General features: G+C 54.3%; 7 protein-coding genes and 1 non-coding gene across 8 annotated transcripts; 5 read left to right on the top strand and 3 right to left on the bottom strand.

The window, feature by feature from the left end:
* Positions 1-909: 909 nt before the first annotated feature.
* Positions 910-1935, top strand: C8A04DRAFT_40442 (BAG domain-containing protein; the record flags this gene model as incomplete). The annotated part of the gene is made up of 1 exon (XM_062784947.1): positions 910-1935. One exon carries the CDS (start codon positions 910-912, stop codon positions 1933-1935), a length of 1026 nt encoding a protein of 341 aa, XP_062633180.1.
* Positions 1936-2718: 783 nt separating this feature from the next.
* C8A04DRAFT_40443 (putative cytosolic 60S ribosomal protein Rpl13a) lies at positions 2719-3838 on the top strand (the record flags this gene model as incomplete). The annotated part of the gene is made up of 5 exons (XM_062784948.1): positions 2719-2739; positions 2934-3069; positions 3256-3309; positions 3370-3628; positions 3700-3838. 5 exons carry the CDS (start codon positions 2719-2721, stop codon positions 3836-3838), a joined length of 609 nt encoding a protein of 202 aa, XP_062633181.1.
* Positions 3839-5967: 2129 nt separating this feature from the next.
* On the top strand, positions 5968-6071 carry C8A04DRAFT_t140. Its single transcript has one exon. It is a non-coding gene; the product is annotated as a tRNA-Met (tRNA).
* A 379-nt stretch (positions 6072-6450) lies between these two features.
* C8A04DRAFT_40446 (P-loop containing nucleoside triphosphate hydrolase protein) lies at positions 6451-9248 on the bottom strand (the record flags this gene model as incomplete). Its single annotated transcript, XM_062784949.1, has 4 exons — positions 6451-6957; positions 7012-7821; positions 7916-7987; positions 9246-9248. The coding sequence occupies 4 exons, from the start codon at positions 9246-9248 to the stop codon at positions 6451-6453; spliced, it is 1392 nt and encodes a 463-aa protein (XP_062633182.1).
* A 1665-nt stretch (positions 9249-10913) lies between these two features.
* On the bottom strand, positions 10914-12268 carry C8A04DRAFT_32711 (succinyl-CoA synthetase-like protein; the record flags this gene model as incomplete). The annotated part of the gene is made up of 5 exons (XM_062782188.1): positions 10914-11503; positions 11571-11659; positions 11724-11850; positions 11932-11960; positions 12099-12268. 5 exons carry the CDS (start codon positions 12266-12268, stop codon positions 10914-10916), a joined length of 1005 nt encoding a protein of 334 aa, XP_062633183.1.
* A 537-nt stretch (positions 12269-12805) lies between these two features.
* Positions 12806-14584, top strand: C8A04DRAFT_32712 (histone acetyltransferase; the record flags this gene model as incomplete). Its single annotated transcript, XM_062782189.1, has 2 exons — positions 12806-13097; positions 13158-14584. 2 exons carry the CDS (start codon positions 12806-12808, stop codon positions 14582-14584), a joined length of 1719 nt encoding a protein of 572 aa, XP_062633184.1.
* A 528-nt stretch (positions 14585-15112) lies between these two features.
* C8A04DRAFT_15516 (uncharacterized protein) lies at positions 15113-17056 on the top strand (the record flags this gene model as incomplete). The annotated part of the gene is made up of 3 exons (XM_062778518.1): positions 15113-16146; positions 16440-16456; positions 16623-17056. 3 exons carry the CDS (start codon positions 15113-15115, stop codon positions 17054-17056), a joined length of 1485 nt encoding a protein of 494 aa, XP_062633185.1.
* Positions 17057-17193: 137 nt separating this feature from the next.
* C8A04DRAFT_15536 (uncharacterized protein) lies at positions 17194-17744 on the bottom strand (the record flags this gene model as incomplete). The annotated part of the gene is made up of 2 exons (XM_062778524.1): positions 17194-17507; positions 17549-17744. Coding segments are annotated over 2 exons (510 nt in total), but the record flags the coding sequence as incomplete, so codon positions are not given.
* Positions 17745-18219: the final 475 nt, after the last annotated feature.

Raw genomic sequence — 18219 nt, forward strand, 5'->3', positions numbered from 1 at the left:
TGCAGCATGCTCACATCGACTCGAATTTGCGGACAGGTGCAGCCGCTGGGCAGTTGCAGTTGGTCAGTCTCAGGGTAGTGAACAAATGGCATCCAAATATGAGATGTGGGGGTTCTGGATCCACAATCAAGGCGGGGTTTCACTCAGGCCATGGGGTCCTGACACCCTGGGTTCGCTGGGATATTGAAATTTTGTCACCCTTGTTCGCGCTTCCAGGTTCTCCGTTCTGTGCCCGCGAGGGAAAACAAGACCGCCACTCAATCTTATCAACCGGCTCCGACCCTCCAGAATCAACGAACGTGACCCGCCATCTCTCGAATCGGAGATCGACGAAACGTCGTTGCCTTGTTTCCAGATCCGGAACTCTGGTGTGAGGACAACACAACACTCTGTGCTTCTGCACTTCCTGCTCCAAGGGCGCCGGGTCTAGCCTCCAACGTGGTCACTGACCGATCCAATCCCCTCCCTCCCATTGATGCAGCAAGCTCCGCGATCCGCTTCCCCTCCGCATCTGCCAGACTAGGCGACGAGCAGGTTGATTGATATAATCCAACCACAAGCCCCCCACCCCTCTCCTATCTCATTCTCCCGGTCAACGGCATCCTGTCGTCCGACCGCACCCGACCCGTCAAGGTGGCTTCAGGTTCAGCAATTTGGGCATCGCCAGGTGATTCCGTCGCAGACCTTGCCAGTAATCTCACCCTAGCCCTGCGAAATCTCCCTGCATCGCTTCAGCCCTACATAGACACCACCGTCGACCGCTTAGCTGGTGCGACCCAGTACCTCCAATCCACCACCGGCCTCTCGCCAACAGTACTCTACACCGCCGCTGGTGGCATTTTGCTCCTAGGCGCCATACCAGCCCTCGCAGCACGCAACGGGCAGAAAAAGCAGCCCAAGTCAGGCATCATGCCGCGCTTTGGATTCTCCCAGTGGGCCATCTCGCCCTTCAGTTCTCAAGACGGTGCCCCCGATGTGACGCCTGACGACTACAGCTACATCACGTCGGCCGATCTGGAAAACCGCGGCTTTGCGCCTCGCCCCTACATCGTCGATCCACCACAGCCCTACATTCACGACCCGTACTCGACTTCTGCCCCGGCCCCCCCTCCGGTCTTCAATCGACGCCACCCGGAGGACGATGTCTTGTTGATCAAGCACCAAAACGTCACATACCCGGAGCACTTTCCGCCCTTTACCATTGGTGACGGAAAGCTGCTCGTCGGAGACATTCGCGAACGTGTCCAGATGATTCTGCACCTCTCGGATCGCCAAGCCAAGAGAATTAAGCTTTACTACAAAGGTCGTCGTCTCAAAAACGACCAGGCGCCCGCGTGTGAATACGGCGTCAAGAACAACAGCGAGATTCTCATGGCACCCGGGGAATCCCGTCGCGAAAGCGAAAGCGATGCGAGCGAGGAAGTCGTGACTGTCAACCAGAACAGGGCCGACCGATACGGCGCACAGCCCAGCTCGCCCAGGTTTGACAGGACAGCCAGATGGGATGACTGGAGCCCCCGGGGCAGCGACTCGCAAGTTGGTCTCGACGTTCCCACCCACAGCACTAGGCAACGCGCAGCATCGAACGTTCGAACTCAATCGCCTGGCTCCTCAGCCTCCGTTGCGAGTGCTCCTTCTGCACCACTGGTTGGCGTACCCGGTGGCCCCCTTGAGAAGCTCAACATCATCGCCACCGATTTCAACAGCAAATTGCTACCTCTCTGCCATGAATTCATCGCTCAGCCCCCCAACGACCCTAAGAAACGGGTGGATGACCATCGCAGGTTGTCCGAAACAGTTATGCAGCAGACTATCCTGAAGCTTGACGCAGTTGACACCTCTTCTGAGGAAGGAGCGCGTGCTAGGCGAAAAGAATTAGTAGTCCGCGTGCAGGACATCCTAAATCGGATGGACATTGCAAAGAACCGCACTTGACGCATTAGAAAGTACTCGAGAACTTGCTGAAAGGGCACATCGAAACGAGGTCCGACTTGATCAAGTGAAGGTCAGCGTCTGCTATGTTAGAGAGCTTCATAGCAAAGGATTTCGCTGACCAAGAGCCCCCCGGCTACCAGTTCGTTCAAGTCTGTTGCACCACTCTTCTGTTTTATTGTCTTCTACCACAAATCAGGCTTCTGCGGGGGGTCCTGATGTGCCCATGTCGGGTTAACCATTGTTTGAGGTCTGTACATATTTGCATCAGCGCAGTAGAAGGGGGCGGAATTCGCACTGGGGCATCTTCCTCAATAGTCTCGGACTCTCCTCCCTTAATCAGATTTTAATGCTTCCTCTCCTGCTACTATTTTTGCTCAAATGAACCTTAAGAACATGTAGAAACGGTTTGGCGGCCCGGCCGGCGCTACCTCTCAAAGTAAACAAATTGAAGGTAAGGAGGCCCACCGAGCCGGTCTGCCGCAACGGGTCTCCGGGGAAAGGGACGTTGCCCCACTTATCCGGGCACGGTAGGTCTAACCCTATACCATGCGGCCTGAGGCCACAATCAGGCCTGGGCTACGAGCCTCCACCTCCTCTGCATTCGGTCTAGCGCATCTTGGACTGGTTGACTGCACACGGCCAGATTTTCGGCACACACAAAAAAGTCGAAGAACGACCATCAACCATCACAAGGGTAAGGAAACAACCAGTTGCTCCTCGATAGGCCGGCGTGTGACTGATCAACCTTTTCTGTCTCTCTCTAGCCCAGGTCACCACGCCAAAATGTCTTCGTTCGAGTCTGTGGTACGTTTGCCCGGTCTTCCCTCAATTGCAGGCTGCAGGCGAGCTGCGCGAATCCCTCTCCGCCGTCCCCCGATATTGCGATTCTCAGGAATAGAAGCGAAAGGCGACCGCGGCGGGATGGCAGAGGGCACACCGCAGGACCCCAAAGCACAAGCGCGTGGATTTTTGGAACGTCAACTCTAACTCTGCCACAGGTCGTGATCGATGGCAAGGGCCACTTGCTGGGCCGTCTGGCCAGCATTGTTGCCAAGCAGCTCCTCAACGGCCAGAAGATCGTGATCGTCCGCTGCGAGGCTCTGAACATCTCCGGCGAGTTCTTCCGCGCGAAGCGTACGTACCACATCTTTACTACTCGACGGCGAATTGGGTTCTCGGTCTCAGCATTAAGAGGGGGCAATTTGTGACAGCGGCATGGAGTCGTGGGCAGGAAGAAGGGAGGACGTCGTTTTACGACCTGGGGGTTATGGTTGGGTGCAGGGCAAAATCAGGAACACGGAGCTGACACGTCGATTGCAGTCAAGTACCACGCCTACCTTCGCAAGATGACCCGGTACAACCCCACCCGCGGTGGTGAGTCAAGCATACCCACGAACGATTGTATCGCCAGCACACAATCCTGACAATTCCCAGGTCCCTTCCACTTCCGCGCCCCGTCGCGCATCTTCTACAAGGCCGTCCGCGGCATGATCCCCCACAAGACCGCCCGTGGTGCCGCTGCCCTTGAGCGCCTTAAGGTTTTCGAGGGTGTCCCTCCCCCGTACGACAAGAAGAAGAAGATGGTGGTCCCTCAGGCCCTCCGTGTCCTGAGACTGCAGCCCGGCCGCAAGTACTGCACCGTCGGCCGTCTCAGCCACGAGGTTGGCTGGAAGTACCAAGACGTGGTCGAGAGGTGCGTTTTATATGGGATATTCACGGTCGTGGTTTTGCGTGTGGAGATTCGGTATGCTGACCCTGCTATAGGCTCGAGGAGAGGCGCAAGGCGAAGGGCGCTGCGTACTACGAGCGCAAGAAGCTGGCCGCAAGGCAGCTGTCCGAGGCGAAGAAGACCGCCAAGGTCGACACGAAGACGACCGAGGCCCTCCAGGCCTTCGGCTACTAGAGATAGTGGCCGACTCGCACACCTCCTTGTCCTTTATGCGATTTCTCTCTAGATCGGCGCGGTGGTTCAGGGCATCAACTTCATTTGCGTGGATGGTGGGCATAGGCAATGGCTATCTGACTCACTGTGCGTCCCAGGCTTGGGACCTCATAAATTCTTGAGATCAACCAATGGAGACTGGGGTTGCATGGGATGACGAAAGCAAAAACAAAATACCCGGCGCTGGCGGAAAGTTGTTTTGTGACGTTGGAGGGAAAGAGACGCTGTTAAGTTGCGACTCTTCGATACGACGATTCAACGCCTCAGCCAGTGCCCCGCTCATGCTGAATAAATGACCATAATCCATGTCTGCGCCAGTTAGCTGTGAATGCAAATGAGACGAGCCTGGGTGGGCTGGTGATGACAGGACCACAAGTGACCCTCTCTTATATACCTTCGGCTAGGGCGAAACACGCCCATTGTGGGCTCTCGACGAATACAACCCAACACAAAACTAACGAAGAACTCGTCCTACAATATTCCTGTTAAACCACCCAAAACCACAAAAAGCTTGATCTCTGAAGATCAGTCGATCCTGGGTACAATGACGTAGGTACTGTAGCTCCTGCGCATACGACACTACCATCGTGGACAGCCAACTAGAACCGGCACAGGCAGGTTTAACGTAACCATAACGCTTCTAGGCTCGCCAGTATTACTTCCATCTTAGAAACCTTGTCCCAAGATCCCTTGATCGGTGATCTAGTCCTCAACTTGGCCGAGATCAAGTAGGGTCTCTTGACGCCGGGCCGGATCGCGAGTGTCCTAGCACACAAGCAATAAACCTACCTTCCTGGATCTCTTTTGCGTTTTCTCTCTCCACACCCATCGCGATAGAGAACGTTGGCACCGGAAAGTATGTGCAATTCATGCTCATGCTGCCATCAGGCTTGTCGAATCCAAGCGACTCATCCACAATTGGACTCGAGCCTCGTTAAGAGGATGCTCAACAGCGACTTGAATACAGCATCAATGCGACGACAAGTTGCACCAACAGTGAAACGGCAACAATTGGACATCCCTCCATCACAAGTGACGCGAATTGACTTACCCACGTGGTATATCGTTTTGCTCAGGATCTGCCATATGAATACATTCCTATGGTAGTTGCGGAAATTACAACAAGGACCAAGCAATTCACAAAGCAGCCCAGTTCTGCTGAACCACTGCCCCGATGAACCCCCCTCCAGTTGCTGCGGCTTGCTGGAAATCTTGCCTAAGTACCACACCGAGGACTCCGACAGCCAGGCGCCTATTTCATGGAGGCTAAATATCATGTTTGGAGCTGCAACGGTTCCGGTGCTAGAATACGCTCGCCTCAGTGAAGAGCTCCCCTGCCTCCATGAGTCTTTAATTATAGATACGGTTGTTGGGTTTAGATCTTGATCTATTCCAGGAAATATGATAGGTTGCCTCAATTTAAACACTGGCTGTCTCTCTAAAAGTCATGATACAATCCAGGTACAGATCATATATGAGACTACAGTCTCAATTATTGAAGTATGGTTGATAACGAGGACGCAATACCATGGTTGTTCATGCCGGACTTCGATTTTTAAATCTATTCGAGAGTGTCTGCTGAAATAACGAGGAAGGGGATGGCTTTTCTCTGCTCTTCATTATAGTTCCTTTCGTGGCCCGGATATTCCTGGACCTCAAAGTGTACTTTTGCTCGTTTTAAGGAGTCCCTGATAAATCAATTCTCCAAAAACAGAAGACTTAGGTTTAACTCGAGGTCATTTCTTATTTTGTCTGCCTGCCAAAATACACCACGGTGCCAAATTGCCTTTGCAGACGGTGGATTGTATATTGTTACATTTCTTTCATTCTTTTATTTCTTGTATTCTTTTTATAACAAACAAAGAGTACCATCTTGATTGATTCTCCACACCTACCCAGGTAAGTGCATATCTACTTCCCCTGCATTGTATTTACTATGACCAGCAGCTTGGCTTTTCTGACCGCGGTCATGAAATGAAAACCACGATGTTTAGCGCAACTTTGGCTTAGACTTCGGGTAGTTATGGAACTCTCGTCTTGTCTAGGCCCATACTTAGTTGTCAATTTCTAAGCTTCCCCACCAATTGCAAGGGAGCTTGGCTCAGTTGGAAGAGCGCAGGTCTCATATGTTTGTGTGATTCGGTGTCAAACCGGAGTAATCCTGAGGTCGTGAGTTCGAGCCTCACAGTTCCCACGCATTTCTTTTGTTATTTCCATCTTTTTGTAGTTCTTTTACTCTCCCTGCGAGGCGTTTGCTTGGCTGTCGTATTGCAGCCATTTCACTAACTTGAAGATCTTTTTGGGAGCAGGAAAGGGGGGGGAGATAAGGGCATCATACTTCCGTAGTATATATGGGGATGACAAGCTCATCGTGAAAGAGGCTTGGGTAAACGTTGCCGTATGCGATGGAGGGCTACAGCTTGGAAGCATACTGGAAGATAAGATAACGAAATGGAACGGAACATGGCTCAAAAGAACGCTATTACCCTAAGCATAGTAGGTAAGCGGCTTGTCTATTTGTCAATCTACTGGTGCTAATTCCTGCCACCAGCGGCGCCTCTTACACCGTGACATTACAAATACAAGCCCTCTGGTTCACCCTCCTGTTTCGTGCGTAGCACACGCTCACGGGCGGCGCGGAAGTCAGCCATTTGGACCCGCATACGGCGCTCCCGGAGGGCCATGAGACCCGCCTCGGAGCAGATCGCCTTGATATCGGCGCCCGACAAATCATCCTTTTGGGCGATGAACTCTTCGAGGTCGACGTCTTCATTGAGCGACATCTTGCTGGTGTGGAGCGTGAAGATCTTGCGCTTTGTGTTTTGGTCGGGGTTCTCGAAGAGGATCTTTCGGTCGATTCGGCCCGGACGAATGAGGGCGGGATCAAGAGTGTCAATCTTGTTGGTCGCCATAATAACCTTGACGTCGCCTCGGTCATCAAAACCATCTAGCTGGTTGAGAAGCTCCAACATAGTTCGTTGTACCTCACGTTCACCACCAGATGTCGAATCGTACCGTTTCGTGCCAATAGCATCGATTTCGTCGATGAAGACAATCGAGGGAGCATTTTCCGCGGCCACCTGAGGTTGTTAGTATCAGGGGAAGGCAAAAACAGCGTGGTTGAATCGGCTTACTTGAAAGAGTTGGCGGACTAGTCGAGGCCCATCACCAAGATACTTTTGGATAAGCTCACTGCCGACAATGCGAAGGAACGTGGCAGAGGTTTGGTTGGCCACTGCTTTAGCCAGAAGCGTCTTTCCAGTGCCGGGGGCCCCGTAGAGAATGACACCCTTGGGCGGTTTGATGCCCATTTCCTCGTATAGTTCGGGGTGAAGTAGTGGCAACTCTACGGATTCCCGTACTTCCTGGATTTGTTGCTCCAAACCACCGATGTCCGCGTACGACTCCGTGGGTGCCTTGTCAAGCTTCATGACGCTGACAAGGGGGTCTGTGTCGTCCGTGAGCACGCCAACAATGCTAACCGTCTTGTGGTGCAAGAGAACACTAGCACCGGGTTCCAACAGGTCCTTGTCAACGAAGCTCATGATACTGACGTAGTACTCGGGGCCAGTTGTGCTGGAGACAATGGCGTGGTCATCGTCGATCATCTCCTCTAGTGTGCCGACTCCCATGGGGCTGCCCCGCATGTCGTCCACCCTGCTGCGTTCGTCGGCCATCCGATCCGAGGACTCCATCTCGGATGTAGGTGCTGCAGTGTCCTTGGCGGCTTTGGCTTTACGAAGGCGTTCCTGGTTCTCAACGTATTCCTCTTCGAGAAGTAGATGGTCGTGGATACGTTGCATGCGTAGCAGTCGGAGCTTGCAGCGGCTTGTGGGATAGACGGGCGGCATTTTGGCCGCGGCACTGGTGCCACCGGCCCTCTTCTTCTTGCGGCCAATGCGTGTGGTTGGCCGCGGCGGCGGTTCATACTTGGGCTTGTCCTTCTATCGACAGCGGCGACAGGTCAGCATCGGCGAGGATATGTTGAGAATGGTAGCGATCGATGTCGCACCATCGCGGATCGTCAGGGAGCCAAACCTTCTTGTCCTTGTCATCACGACCGTCTTTCCCCCCACCCGTACCGCCCCCCATACCCGACTGGTTCTGGCCCTAGGAAGTTGTCAGCATGCAGTTTCTGAGCTTCATGCGACGAGCAGCCGTACCATGATGCGGATGTGCCAGTATAGTCGCGGCAACAATTATTATGGTTGTGTTTAGTAAGAAATCGGCACCCAGTCACTTATGGAACCTTTTAGGCGATTCCCAGGTTCAGCTCGGGAGAGCGGGTAATGTTGATGTCAAAAATCGTCTTCGGGTTGTTGGCGGAGCTGTGATGCGATGCTTAGTGCAAACCAGGCCCTGTAAGGTTGGGAGCTGCCAGGCGGCAAGCCGACGCGCGCCAATGGTGCACGGACCATTGATGGCATCCCTCCAACGCCCTCCGTCCTCAACCAACCAGAAGAGGTTACACTGGCCTCCACCCATTTCCGGCGAGCGGGACGGGAGCCTGCTGTGAGAGCCCACCCCTCCATCCCGAGTTCCATGGCCTCGGCTTCCAAACTCAGGTAGAGCGGGCTTGATTCAAAGGAACTGCCATCTCTACTTTGGACCACTAAACTGGCAGTTGTCCGAGGGTTGTTTACTCAGGTCGCCTCGCTGGGAGATCTGCTGTGCCTCGACGACTCACTGTGCCCTATTTGGTGTATTTGGTGCTCGCCCGATAACGGGCTCTCTGCCCCTCTGACATGGACACCGACAGCTGGAGACGGGAGTTCCAATCGTTGAGCTTCCACCTCCTGCCCCACACCTGATACCGGGCAGCCCACTGTGCAGGCGGTCTTCCAGGTTCTCGAAGGTGGGGTGGACCGCCCGGGCAGCGAGGTGTTGCTTCCGCTTTCTTCCCATTATAATTTGGGCTGCCAGCCGCTGAGGGCCGCCTGACAAACGCTGGATTTCCTACCCGTCACCTCAATCTGGAACAGCAGCGCTGTGGCTTGCTACCTACCTAGGCTTGGCCCGGTTGCATTACGTAGAGTTTCAGTAGCTATCCCCCTCTTCTCCGTTTGCATCTCGCTTCTTCTTCTTGGTCACTTTCTTTGACAATTCTAAGGGAACCGCCCGCTGCTGCCCAGAAGTCTAAGCCGCCCTGTTCGGCGCTACCGATACAGCATTCCTACCCCGTCGTGCACTCTGTCCTCCAAAAGCCCAACGCGCCGCGACCTTTCCCCACTCCCGCCTTTAAGTGCGCCATCCGCGAACCGCCCCGGCCGCCCTCAACCTAGACACCCATTCTAACAACCACCTCGACCCAACACAACCTACATTGGCGGCTCGACTTCATCACCCCTAGACTTAAATCACCGGCGACCATGGCCTCCAGCCGCGAGCGTCGGGTTGCGAAGGAGCTGGCCGATATTCATAATGATAAGGATAACTCGGGCGTGTTTGCCCACCCCATCGACCCCGCCAACCTGACGCACCTCAAGGGCACGTTTCCCGGACCGCCCGACACGCCGTATGCCGGAGGCACTTTCCAGATCGATATTGTGGTTCCCGACACGTACCCGTTCAAGTCACCCGTCATGAAGTTCGATACCAAGATCTGGCATCCGAATGTCAGCAGTGTAACGGTGAGTCCGATGTTTGGGGCAGGTTGTCATGAGGGAATGGCCTACCGGAGAAGGAGTGGAGGGGGGAAGGGGGCACTGCAAGCAAGGAGTCAGGGCAACAAACACCCAGAGCCGTGTCGAGCGTTCGTTATGGGCTATAAGGGACACCGGAAGTAAAAGGCGGACGTTGGATAAGCACAGGATGACTAACGGCCGGGACCCTTTGTCCTTACCTAGGGAGCAATCTGCCTCGACACGCTCGGCACGGGGTGGTCACCTGTGGGCACCATAAAGATGGCCCTAATCTCACTCCGTATGCTGCTCGAGTCGCCGAATCCGAAAGACCCGCAAGACGCCGAGGTGGCCAAGATGATGATGGAGCGGCCCGGTGAGTTTGCTGCCAAAGCTCACGAGTGGGCGGTCAAGTACGCCGGTGCTCCTCGCCGGGCCAATCTTACCCACAACTACCAGGCTTCGGCCGCACCTATTGCAAAGGATGATCCATCACGGTATGTGAGAAGTCAGATTCATATTGGTGATCGGATTGATAGAAATTTGGAGTCAAGCAGTGCGCTGACCCGCCCCCCCTGGGATTCTAGATACAAGGGGTACCACAAGGACCTCGTAGGCCGGTTCGTTAATATGGGTTTCGACGTTGATGCGGTTGTTGATGCCTTCATCTTTGTGGGCATCGACCGCAATGCAGGCGAGGATTACGAGCTGGAGGAAGCATACATGGGTGATATCACCGCTCGATTGCTCGGCGAACAGTGAGTTTTCCGGGGTTCGAAGGGAGCATCCGATCAGGGATGGCCGCGATGTAGGACCCCAAGTGCAGCGGTCGTGTTGCGAGCCCGATGGATTGGGCAAATGTGTATATTGGCGGGGTGCGAAAGGTCGTGCATCTGCACCCAATATGGGACGGCCCTTTGATGCACATGCAAGGGGGTCGGGAGACGTCATTTTATGTCTCCTTATCAGCATCGGGAATGGAGTTTAGGTTGGGAGGGTAGGCGAACAAACTTGTGTGATGTTTTTGCTTCTCTTCGTTTTAGGGATTAGACTCAACCAATACAATCGATTCAAGTTGGTTCAAACGATTTCGAGCGGTCATGGAGCTTCCGTTGTAATTATGGTACCCAAAGAAGAACACTCATAATGCACGAGATATTATGCCAAAGCTAGCGGAAACCCCCAAGTCTATAGGATTGATAAAAGCCTTGGTTTCTCGCCTCGCTACATTCATTGCCTGCCGCCCGAACCCCCCTACTCTCACAACTGCCACGCCGGCTCCTTATGACACCCCATGTCGGCCCTAACGACAAAAGAAACATTCAACATGTACAGGTGGCGTGTCGGTAGCATTACCACAGTATTTGATCTCTACTACTATCTAAAGAGTGTGCCGATCGGACGGGCGGGCCACTTTAGAGGAGGTCACGGCGGACGAACTCGTCCCGGAGAGCCTTGCCGAGGCCAGCGGGCGAGCGCTCGACAATGACACCAGCGGCCTCGAGGGCTTTGATCTTGGAGTCGGCACCGCCCTTCCCACCCGAGACAATGGCACCGGCGTGGCCCATGCGGCGACCGGGTGGCGCTGAAATACCAGCGATGAAGGAAACGACGGGCTTGCCGCCGTTGACAGTGTTGTGTTCACGCAGGAAGTCGGCAGCATCCTCCTCGGCAGAACCGCCGATCTCACCGATCATGATAATGCCGTCGGTCTCCTGGTCCTCGAGGAAGACCTTGAGGCAGTCGATGAAGTTGGTGCCGCTGAAGGGGTCGCCGCCGATGCCGACAACAAGGGACTGGCCGAGTCCGGCGGTGGTGGTCTGGTTAACGGCCTCGTACGTCAGGGTACCAGATCTGCTGACGATACCGATGCGGCCGCGCTTGTGGATGAAACCGGGCATGATGCCGATTTTGCATTGGCCGGGAGCGATGATACCCGGGCAGTTGGGGCCCACAAGGCGGGTCTTCGACTGAGATTTGAGGATCGAGGTGATGCGCACCATGTCTACGATTGTGGCGTTAGACTCCCAAAAGTTCTCGCGGTTCTGATGTTCTTATGAACAACTACTCACCATGTTGGGGGATACCCTCCGTGATGCACACGACAAGGGGCACTTCGGCGGCAACGGCCTCCTCGATACCCGCAGCAGCGAGTGGGGGGCTGTTGATTTGTATTTTGTTAGCGGCGGCTTGCCTGGGTGAGGAATTTTTGGGATTCCCCTTACGGCACAAAGATGGCCGTCGCGTTCGCACCCGTCTCCTTCACGGCGTCGCTGACGTTGGCGAAGACGGGGAGGCCGAGATGCGTTTGCCCAGCCTTCTTTGGGTTCGTACCGCCGACAACGTTCGTGCCTGAATAAGAACCCTCGCATCAGATCCCATGTCGCCTCAAACCTGCAACAATTGTCCTTCTTCGCCTTAGGGTAGGGTTACCATAGTCGATAGCCTGCTGAGCGTGGAAACTGTGAACACGGCTATTGTTAGTTTTTTTGTTTGAAACAAACTCCTGACGGCGGGTGGCATAAATCGCGATGAGCGATAAGCGGGGTAAGGGGTATCGCGGTGGCCGGTGAATCTGGAAATTTAGAGCGAGAACTCACGTTCCTTGCTTTCCGGTAAATCCCTGGTATAGAACCTTGGTGTCGCTGTTGATGCGGAGGTTTTTAATGGTGTTGGCGTAGGGGGTCGAGGTGGACGAGCTGTAGCTTCGTTGAGCGAGTTGCCGCAGGAGGGCGCCCGCAGGCCGTGATTGCCTGGCGAAGGCTTGCATCTTGCTGCGTGTTAAACGGAGACAATGAAATCAGGGTTCAGAGGGGCGAGGAGGCCGGCAGGGAGGGGCAATGCAGGGCGATGATGTTTGAGGGCGTGTTCGATAAGCGTCGTTCAACGGGATGCAGCGGCCTTCGTCATTTCTCCAAACCGCAAGCATCCAAAATTGTCGCCCTCAAACCAACGGACCCAGCCTCGAACCAGGGGCTGTATTGAGCCGTGATTGGCTTAAGGTGAAGCTCTCGGCAATTGCGGTGTGGTGTTTTTCCGATCTGAGCCGCGGATCCACTCTGGTTCTGGCCCCGCAAGAGGCCCCTCCAAATGATACATACACTCTCCGGGTGCTTTCAAGACACAGTCTTGCCCCGCCAAAAATCCTGGTATCTTTAACGCATCCCGCCAAACCTCGACAAACACGAAGTACCATTCGATTGACGAAAACGAAGGCAACTACAGGTTGAGCCAATGCTATAATTGACGAATAAACGTGCTGCACCCACCACCAGTACGGGACCGACTGCTTTCAATACCCGTGACGATGTCGACAACAACCATCACCGCGACGGTGCGCAAGAAGGATGCGAACCTCCCACCGGAAGGCGAACGGTTCCTTCGATGCTGTGCAGATATTGCCGGCGCCCTGATTGAAGACCATGAGGCAGCGAAGGATCCCTCCCGCCCCCGAAAGGATATCAACCTGAATACACTCCGATCCAAACTCGCAAAGAAGCATAAAATTAACAACGTACCACCACTCACTGCCATCATCGCCGCCGTTCCAGAACACTACAAAAAGTATATCCTGCCCAGGCTCATTGCGAAACCGATTCGTTAGTGTCCCCCGTTATATCTCTCATGAAATGAAAGACAATATTTCTAACGGTGGCTAGGAACATCCTCTGGTATCGCTGTCGTAGCTGTGATGTGCAAGCCGCATCGATGCCCTCACATCGCCTACACCGGCAATATCTGCGTCTATTGCCCAGGCGGCCCGGATTCGGACTTCGAGTTTAGTACACAATCTTACACTGGCTATGAACCGACATCCATGCGCGCCATCCGAGCGCGTTACGACCCCTTTGAACAGGCTCGCGGGCGAGTCGACCAGCTCAAGGCACTCGGGCATTCGGTAGATAAGGTGGAGTACATCATTATGGGCGGGACGTTCATGTCTCTGCCGGAGTCATACAGGGACGAGTTTATTTCACAACTTCACAATGCGCTTAGTGGATACGGGACGTTGAACGTGGACGAGGCCGTTCGGGCTGGCGAGCAAAGCAGCATCAAATGCGTCGGTATCACGATCGAGACACGGCCAGATTACTGCCTACAGCCACATCTTTCGAGCATGCTTCGGTACGGGTGCACTCGTCTTGAGGTTGGAGTCCAATCACTTTACGAAGATGTTGCCCGCGATACCAATCGTGGGCATACCGTTGCAGCGGTTGCGGAGACATTCTGTCTAGCGAAAGACGCCGGTTTCAAAGTTGTCAGTCATATGATGCCCGATCTCCCCAATGTCGGGATGGAGCGCGACCTAGATCAGTTTAGGGAATACTTCGAATCTCCTGCCTTTCGAACCGACGGCCTCAAAATCTACCCTACGCTTGTCATCCGCGGGACAGGACTCTACGAGTTGTGGCGAACGGGTCGTTACCAAAATTACACGCCTAACGGCCTCATTGATCTTGTGGCACGCATTCTTGCACTTGTTCCACCCTGGACGCGGATCTATCGAGTGCAGCGCGATATCCCAATGCCGCTGGTGACGTCTGGTGTGGAAAACGGTAACCTGCGGGAGTTGGCGCTGGCTCGGATGAAGGACTTCGGTACCACATGTCGGGATGTGCGGACACGGGAGGTCGGTGTCAACGAGGTCAAGCACAAGATCCGGCCGAACCAAATCGAGTTGGTGAGGCGTGATTACGCGGCCAACGGCGGGTGGGAGACCTTCCTCGCTTACGAGGACCCAAAGCAGGATATCTTGGTCGCCTTGCTGCGCTTGCGCAAGTGCAGCGAGAAGTACACCTTTCGCGAGGAGCTGGTCGGGCAACCGACGAGTCTAGTGCGCGAGTTGCACGTGTATGGCATGGCGGTGCCGGTCCATGCACGCGATCCACGCAAGTTCCAACATCAGGGATTCGGGACTCTGCTGATGGAGGAGGCTGAACGGATTGCGAGGGAGGAGCATGGGAGCGAGAAGATCAGTGTTATTTCAGGGGTTGGCGTCAGGAGCTATTATGCCAAGCTAGGATATTGGCTAGATGGACCATACATGTCCAAGTGGTTGGATGGGAGACCTGGGCCGGAAGAGTAGAGGGGTATATACAGCAACTACCTTGAGCGCCAGGCGTCGGTGCTTCGGTTCTGTCGAGGTCTCGGGCGCTGCATGGATGCGTTTTGGCCAGATGTGCGCGTTGTTCTTGAGTAGTTGTGATGAAACAACCGCGCATGTATCTCGGGCAGCCTAATAGGACAGACCAGCCTCATTATGATGCACCATCGGCACAAATAATTCGTTGCCTCGAGCCACTCACGACTTTAACCTCCAATCAGTAGGTCCCCCTTCCACGCTTCTTATGTCAGCCAGTGGTTTGTTCCGTCGTCAAATAGTCAGGTAGCCGGTCGGCTGTTGCTCGCACGATGGGCCCACACCGGCCCGGCGCCCAAGCTAAACCCGAAGTTTGGCAGTGGCCGTCGATTGCAATTACGCTCGAGCCACCCAGGCACCAGATTTATTATCATCATGACGATGGCGAAGAAAATTGGATATCTTCGGGCTCTGTTCCGATCAAACTATAAAAAGCAGCCCCGCGAAACCAGTGTTACAGGCAAATCGGGCGCCATGTCAGACATCTCCGAACGTGCTCGCGCCGCTCAAGAGCTGGCCACTCTCCTCGGCCCTCTGATCCAAGATGGCGGAGTGCCACCCGGCCAACCCGATAATGCCCCACCAGAATGCGAGCGAAGCAATATCTTGTCCGCCATTGAGTCGCTACTTCGTGTCCTGACTCCAGACCGGCCTCTATACCCTGCTTTCCACGACGGCAAGGTGCATGATCCGTTGGGTAGAGGCGCGTATGCCTTCCAAAAGGATCTTGTCGAACTTCTCATGAGCAGCCTTGCCCACGACGAAAGTTTCAGCGCCAATAGCGTCCCGCAGTCTAACGTCTCCGCTACTCCCCGAATGCCCCGCCGGCCCATCGTCTTTCACGTAGGAGCACAGCCAAATAACTGCCCGCATTGTGGTACGCTGATAGTATTCTGCTATGCCTTTGCAATGGCTCGAGCAATACGAGACCGGATGGAAGCAATGGCTGCCAGTTGCACCAAGGCCGAGTTCCAGCCGCCGCCAGTGTCCGTGGAGATCACCTTTGTTGATACGGCCCCAGTCAGTGGGAAAGGGGTCGAAATTGATGGAATACAATACCAAAGGTCATATAGAGACACGCCGGACGCTTCAAACACCTGGACCGGCGATTACTACGAAGTCATCGGCTTTCTATCCCGGTGGTCTGACATTCCCGCCCACACCGCCACCCAGGCCAGTTTCTTCTCCAATCCCAACATGCCTCAGCTCCTCGAGTACGTTATCAGCAACCGCCACGTCCTCGGCCCCCAGCTCTCCCCCAAGTACGGAACCCTTGCGCTGCGCGCCGCCTGCCCCGTCCCGGGGTGCGGTCTAGCTGAGAAGCACGGTCGTTTAAACAAGTACTCATACGCTCCCCCGTCCCCCGCATCCGAAGAGAACAACAGCGACCCAAACGCCCACTTCCAAAATTGGCAGTCAACACCACCGCCAGAAACAAAGACGACAACAGTTATCACCTTCCATTGCCCCGACCACAGCCCGCACACGGTCGATGTTTCTTCCTCGTTGTGACGAATCGTTCTCAACCATACTCTGAAAGGGCTCACTGAAGGTATAACACTAAAGGGTTGTAATTCGGTGAAGCCAAAGGGTTTACAATAAGATAATGATCTGGTCTTAATATTTATAGCGTCGAATAGATTACGATAAACAAGTTATATTACTTATTGGAAAACTCCTAGAGTCCTTTAGATTACTTCTATTTATCTATCTATAATTAGGAGGTACTTTAATACCCCTATATATACCTGTATCCCTAGATCGAGGGATATTTCTTCGAGTCTATAATCCGAGATCGTAGTGTCGTACCTCGATCCAGTGATCCGTTCTTGATTGGCCAGCACAGGATTGTAAGCGCTGCTCTCGATCCTGTCCTGCTAAGAGAACCTCCTTCTGCTGATTGGTTGTTCCCGGCCGCCGTGCCCTACCAGGTCCCGTCGGCCGCCACATTCGTGACACTCGTCATTGTCGATGTCCCGACTAGAAGCCAACACGCCGGCCCGTAACCTCCTCTGCAGCATGACACACCTGCTCGACAACAGCACCCACCACGTACGCATCACCGGCGCCGAATATGCCGGCAACTACCAAGAGATGTTTCTCTACCGGCCGCTGGCGGCGTGGCAAGCAACGTGCCGCCTAGCCAAGGACCGGGCTCAGGGCCGCACGCCGCATATTCTGTACGCGCCGCTGATTGTCGATTGGAGCGGGGCGAAGTTGTCCAAGTCGCTGTACGTGGCACCGGGCGGGTACGACGGTATGCGAGAGCTTGGGACAGACGGGTTGGGGAGCTGGAGGGCGCTCAAGGAGAGGGTGGGTGGCGATGGCGATGAGGAGGGTTTGAGGCGAATTTGGGAAGAGGTGGTCAGGTGGGTGGATGATCCGAGAAAGGTGTTTAGGTGCTTCTCGGTCGAGTAATGTTATCTGAAGAGGGTGATTATCGAAGGGAACGCGTGGGAGGTATGAAGCTGCTTGTGTCGATTTATAGTCGTATCGTTGCCCAGGAAATGGAAGAGCGTAACACCATCCACTGGTCGCCCGCGTTCATCACGACTTTAAAAGATCTTCTTCAACGTGTCATCCCGCGCATCCTCAACGTCCCATCGATCATTCCATAAGCCCTTCCCAAGGTAGCGCCAGCCCATCGGCGCGCCGCCCATTCCCCACAGCATCTTCATCTCGGCCAACCTGACTGGTTTGACCAATTCGTACAACTCAAGGATTGGGTAGCCGTACTTGGACTGTTTTCGCCCGGAATTGAAATCGTCGTTGCCGATGCCGAAAGGCTCCGCTGGTACCTCGCCGGGTGTGCGACGGACGTCGGCTGGGATTACAGCAATGTGCCTGTTTAATGATGACTTGTTATCAGCTATGCCCGCTCCGCAATGGCTCGAGGGGAATCTGGGAAACCATACGTGATCGCTGACCGGCCGTTGCCCCCTCCAGTTTCGTACAGCCACAAGCGTTCCACACCGTCACGCAACCGATACTTCCGGTATTCATGGTTCTTTTTTTGGCGGGCTATGTTCGTGAGATGCTCTGGCTTAATGGCAAGGAGCACGTCAGTAACAAGCGGTCGTCTGCGGCGGCCGCCGCGCTCTTCGTCTTGGCCTTCGCGGTCGACTTGGCCAATGCAGGCCGCTTTGAGATGCGATGCGTCTGTTGAGGTGCCATGAGACCGATTTCAAAGAACTTTCTCGTGACCGTTTAGCTGTACAAGGAGGTGCGGGCGTTTAAGTTTCTTCTTTTTTTTTCCTTTTTTTTTTAAAAAAAAGGAAAATAAAATTAAATAAAAAGGGTTTAATTGTACGTTCGTCAAGTGCCGATTCCAGGTTCAATCAAGTGTTTGAGAGTGAATATGGATAAACGCGGCGGGAACGCGACGACTGCGGACAAGTGGGGCGCGATGCGTCCTGAGGTCCGTCCACACGTGACGCGAGTGAGACCTCACCGACTTCCCAGAATTGGTAGTATTTCTGGTTGCGAATTCACGAACGCAGGTAACGTACCTTATAAGCGAGCCGAGCATATAAGCGGGTCGAACATTCCTTGGCACAACGCGTCTTTTTTCCACCTAACAT

The sequence above is a fragment of the Dichotomopilus funicola genome (genome assembly GCF_033296635.1).
Source record: "Dichotomopilus funicola strain CBS 141.50 unplaced genomic scaffold C8A04scaffold_96, whole genome shotgun sequence".
In the NCBI taxonomy this organism is placed as follows: Eukaryota; Fungi; Ascomycota; class Sordariomycetes; order Sordariales; family Chaetomiaceae; genus Dichotomopilus; species Dichotomopilus funicola.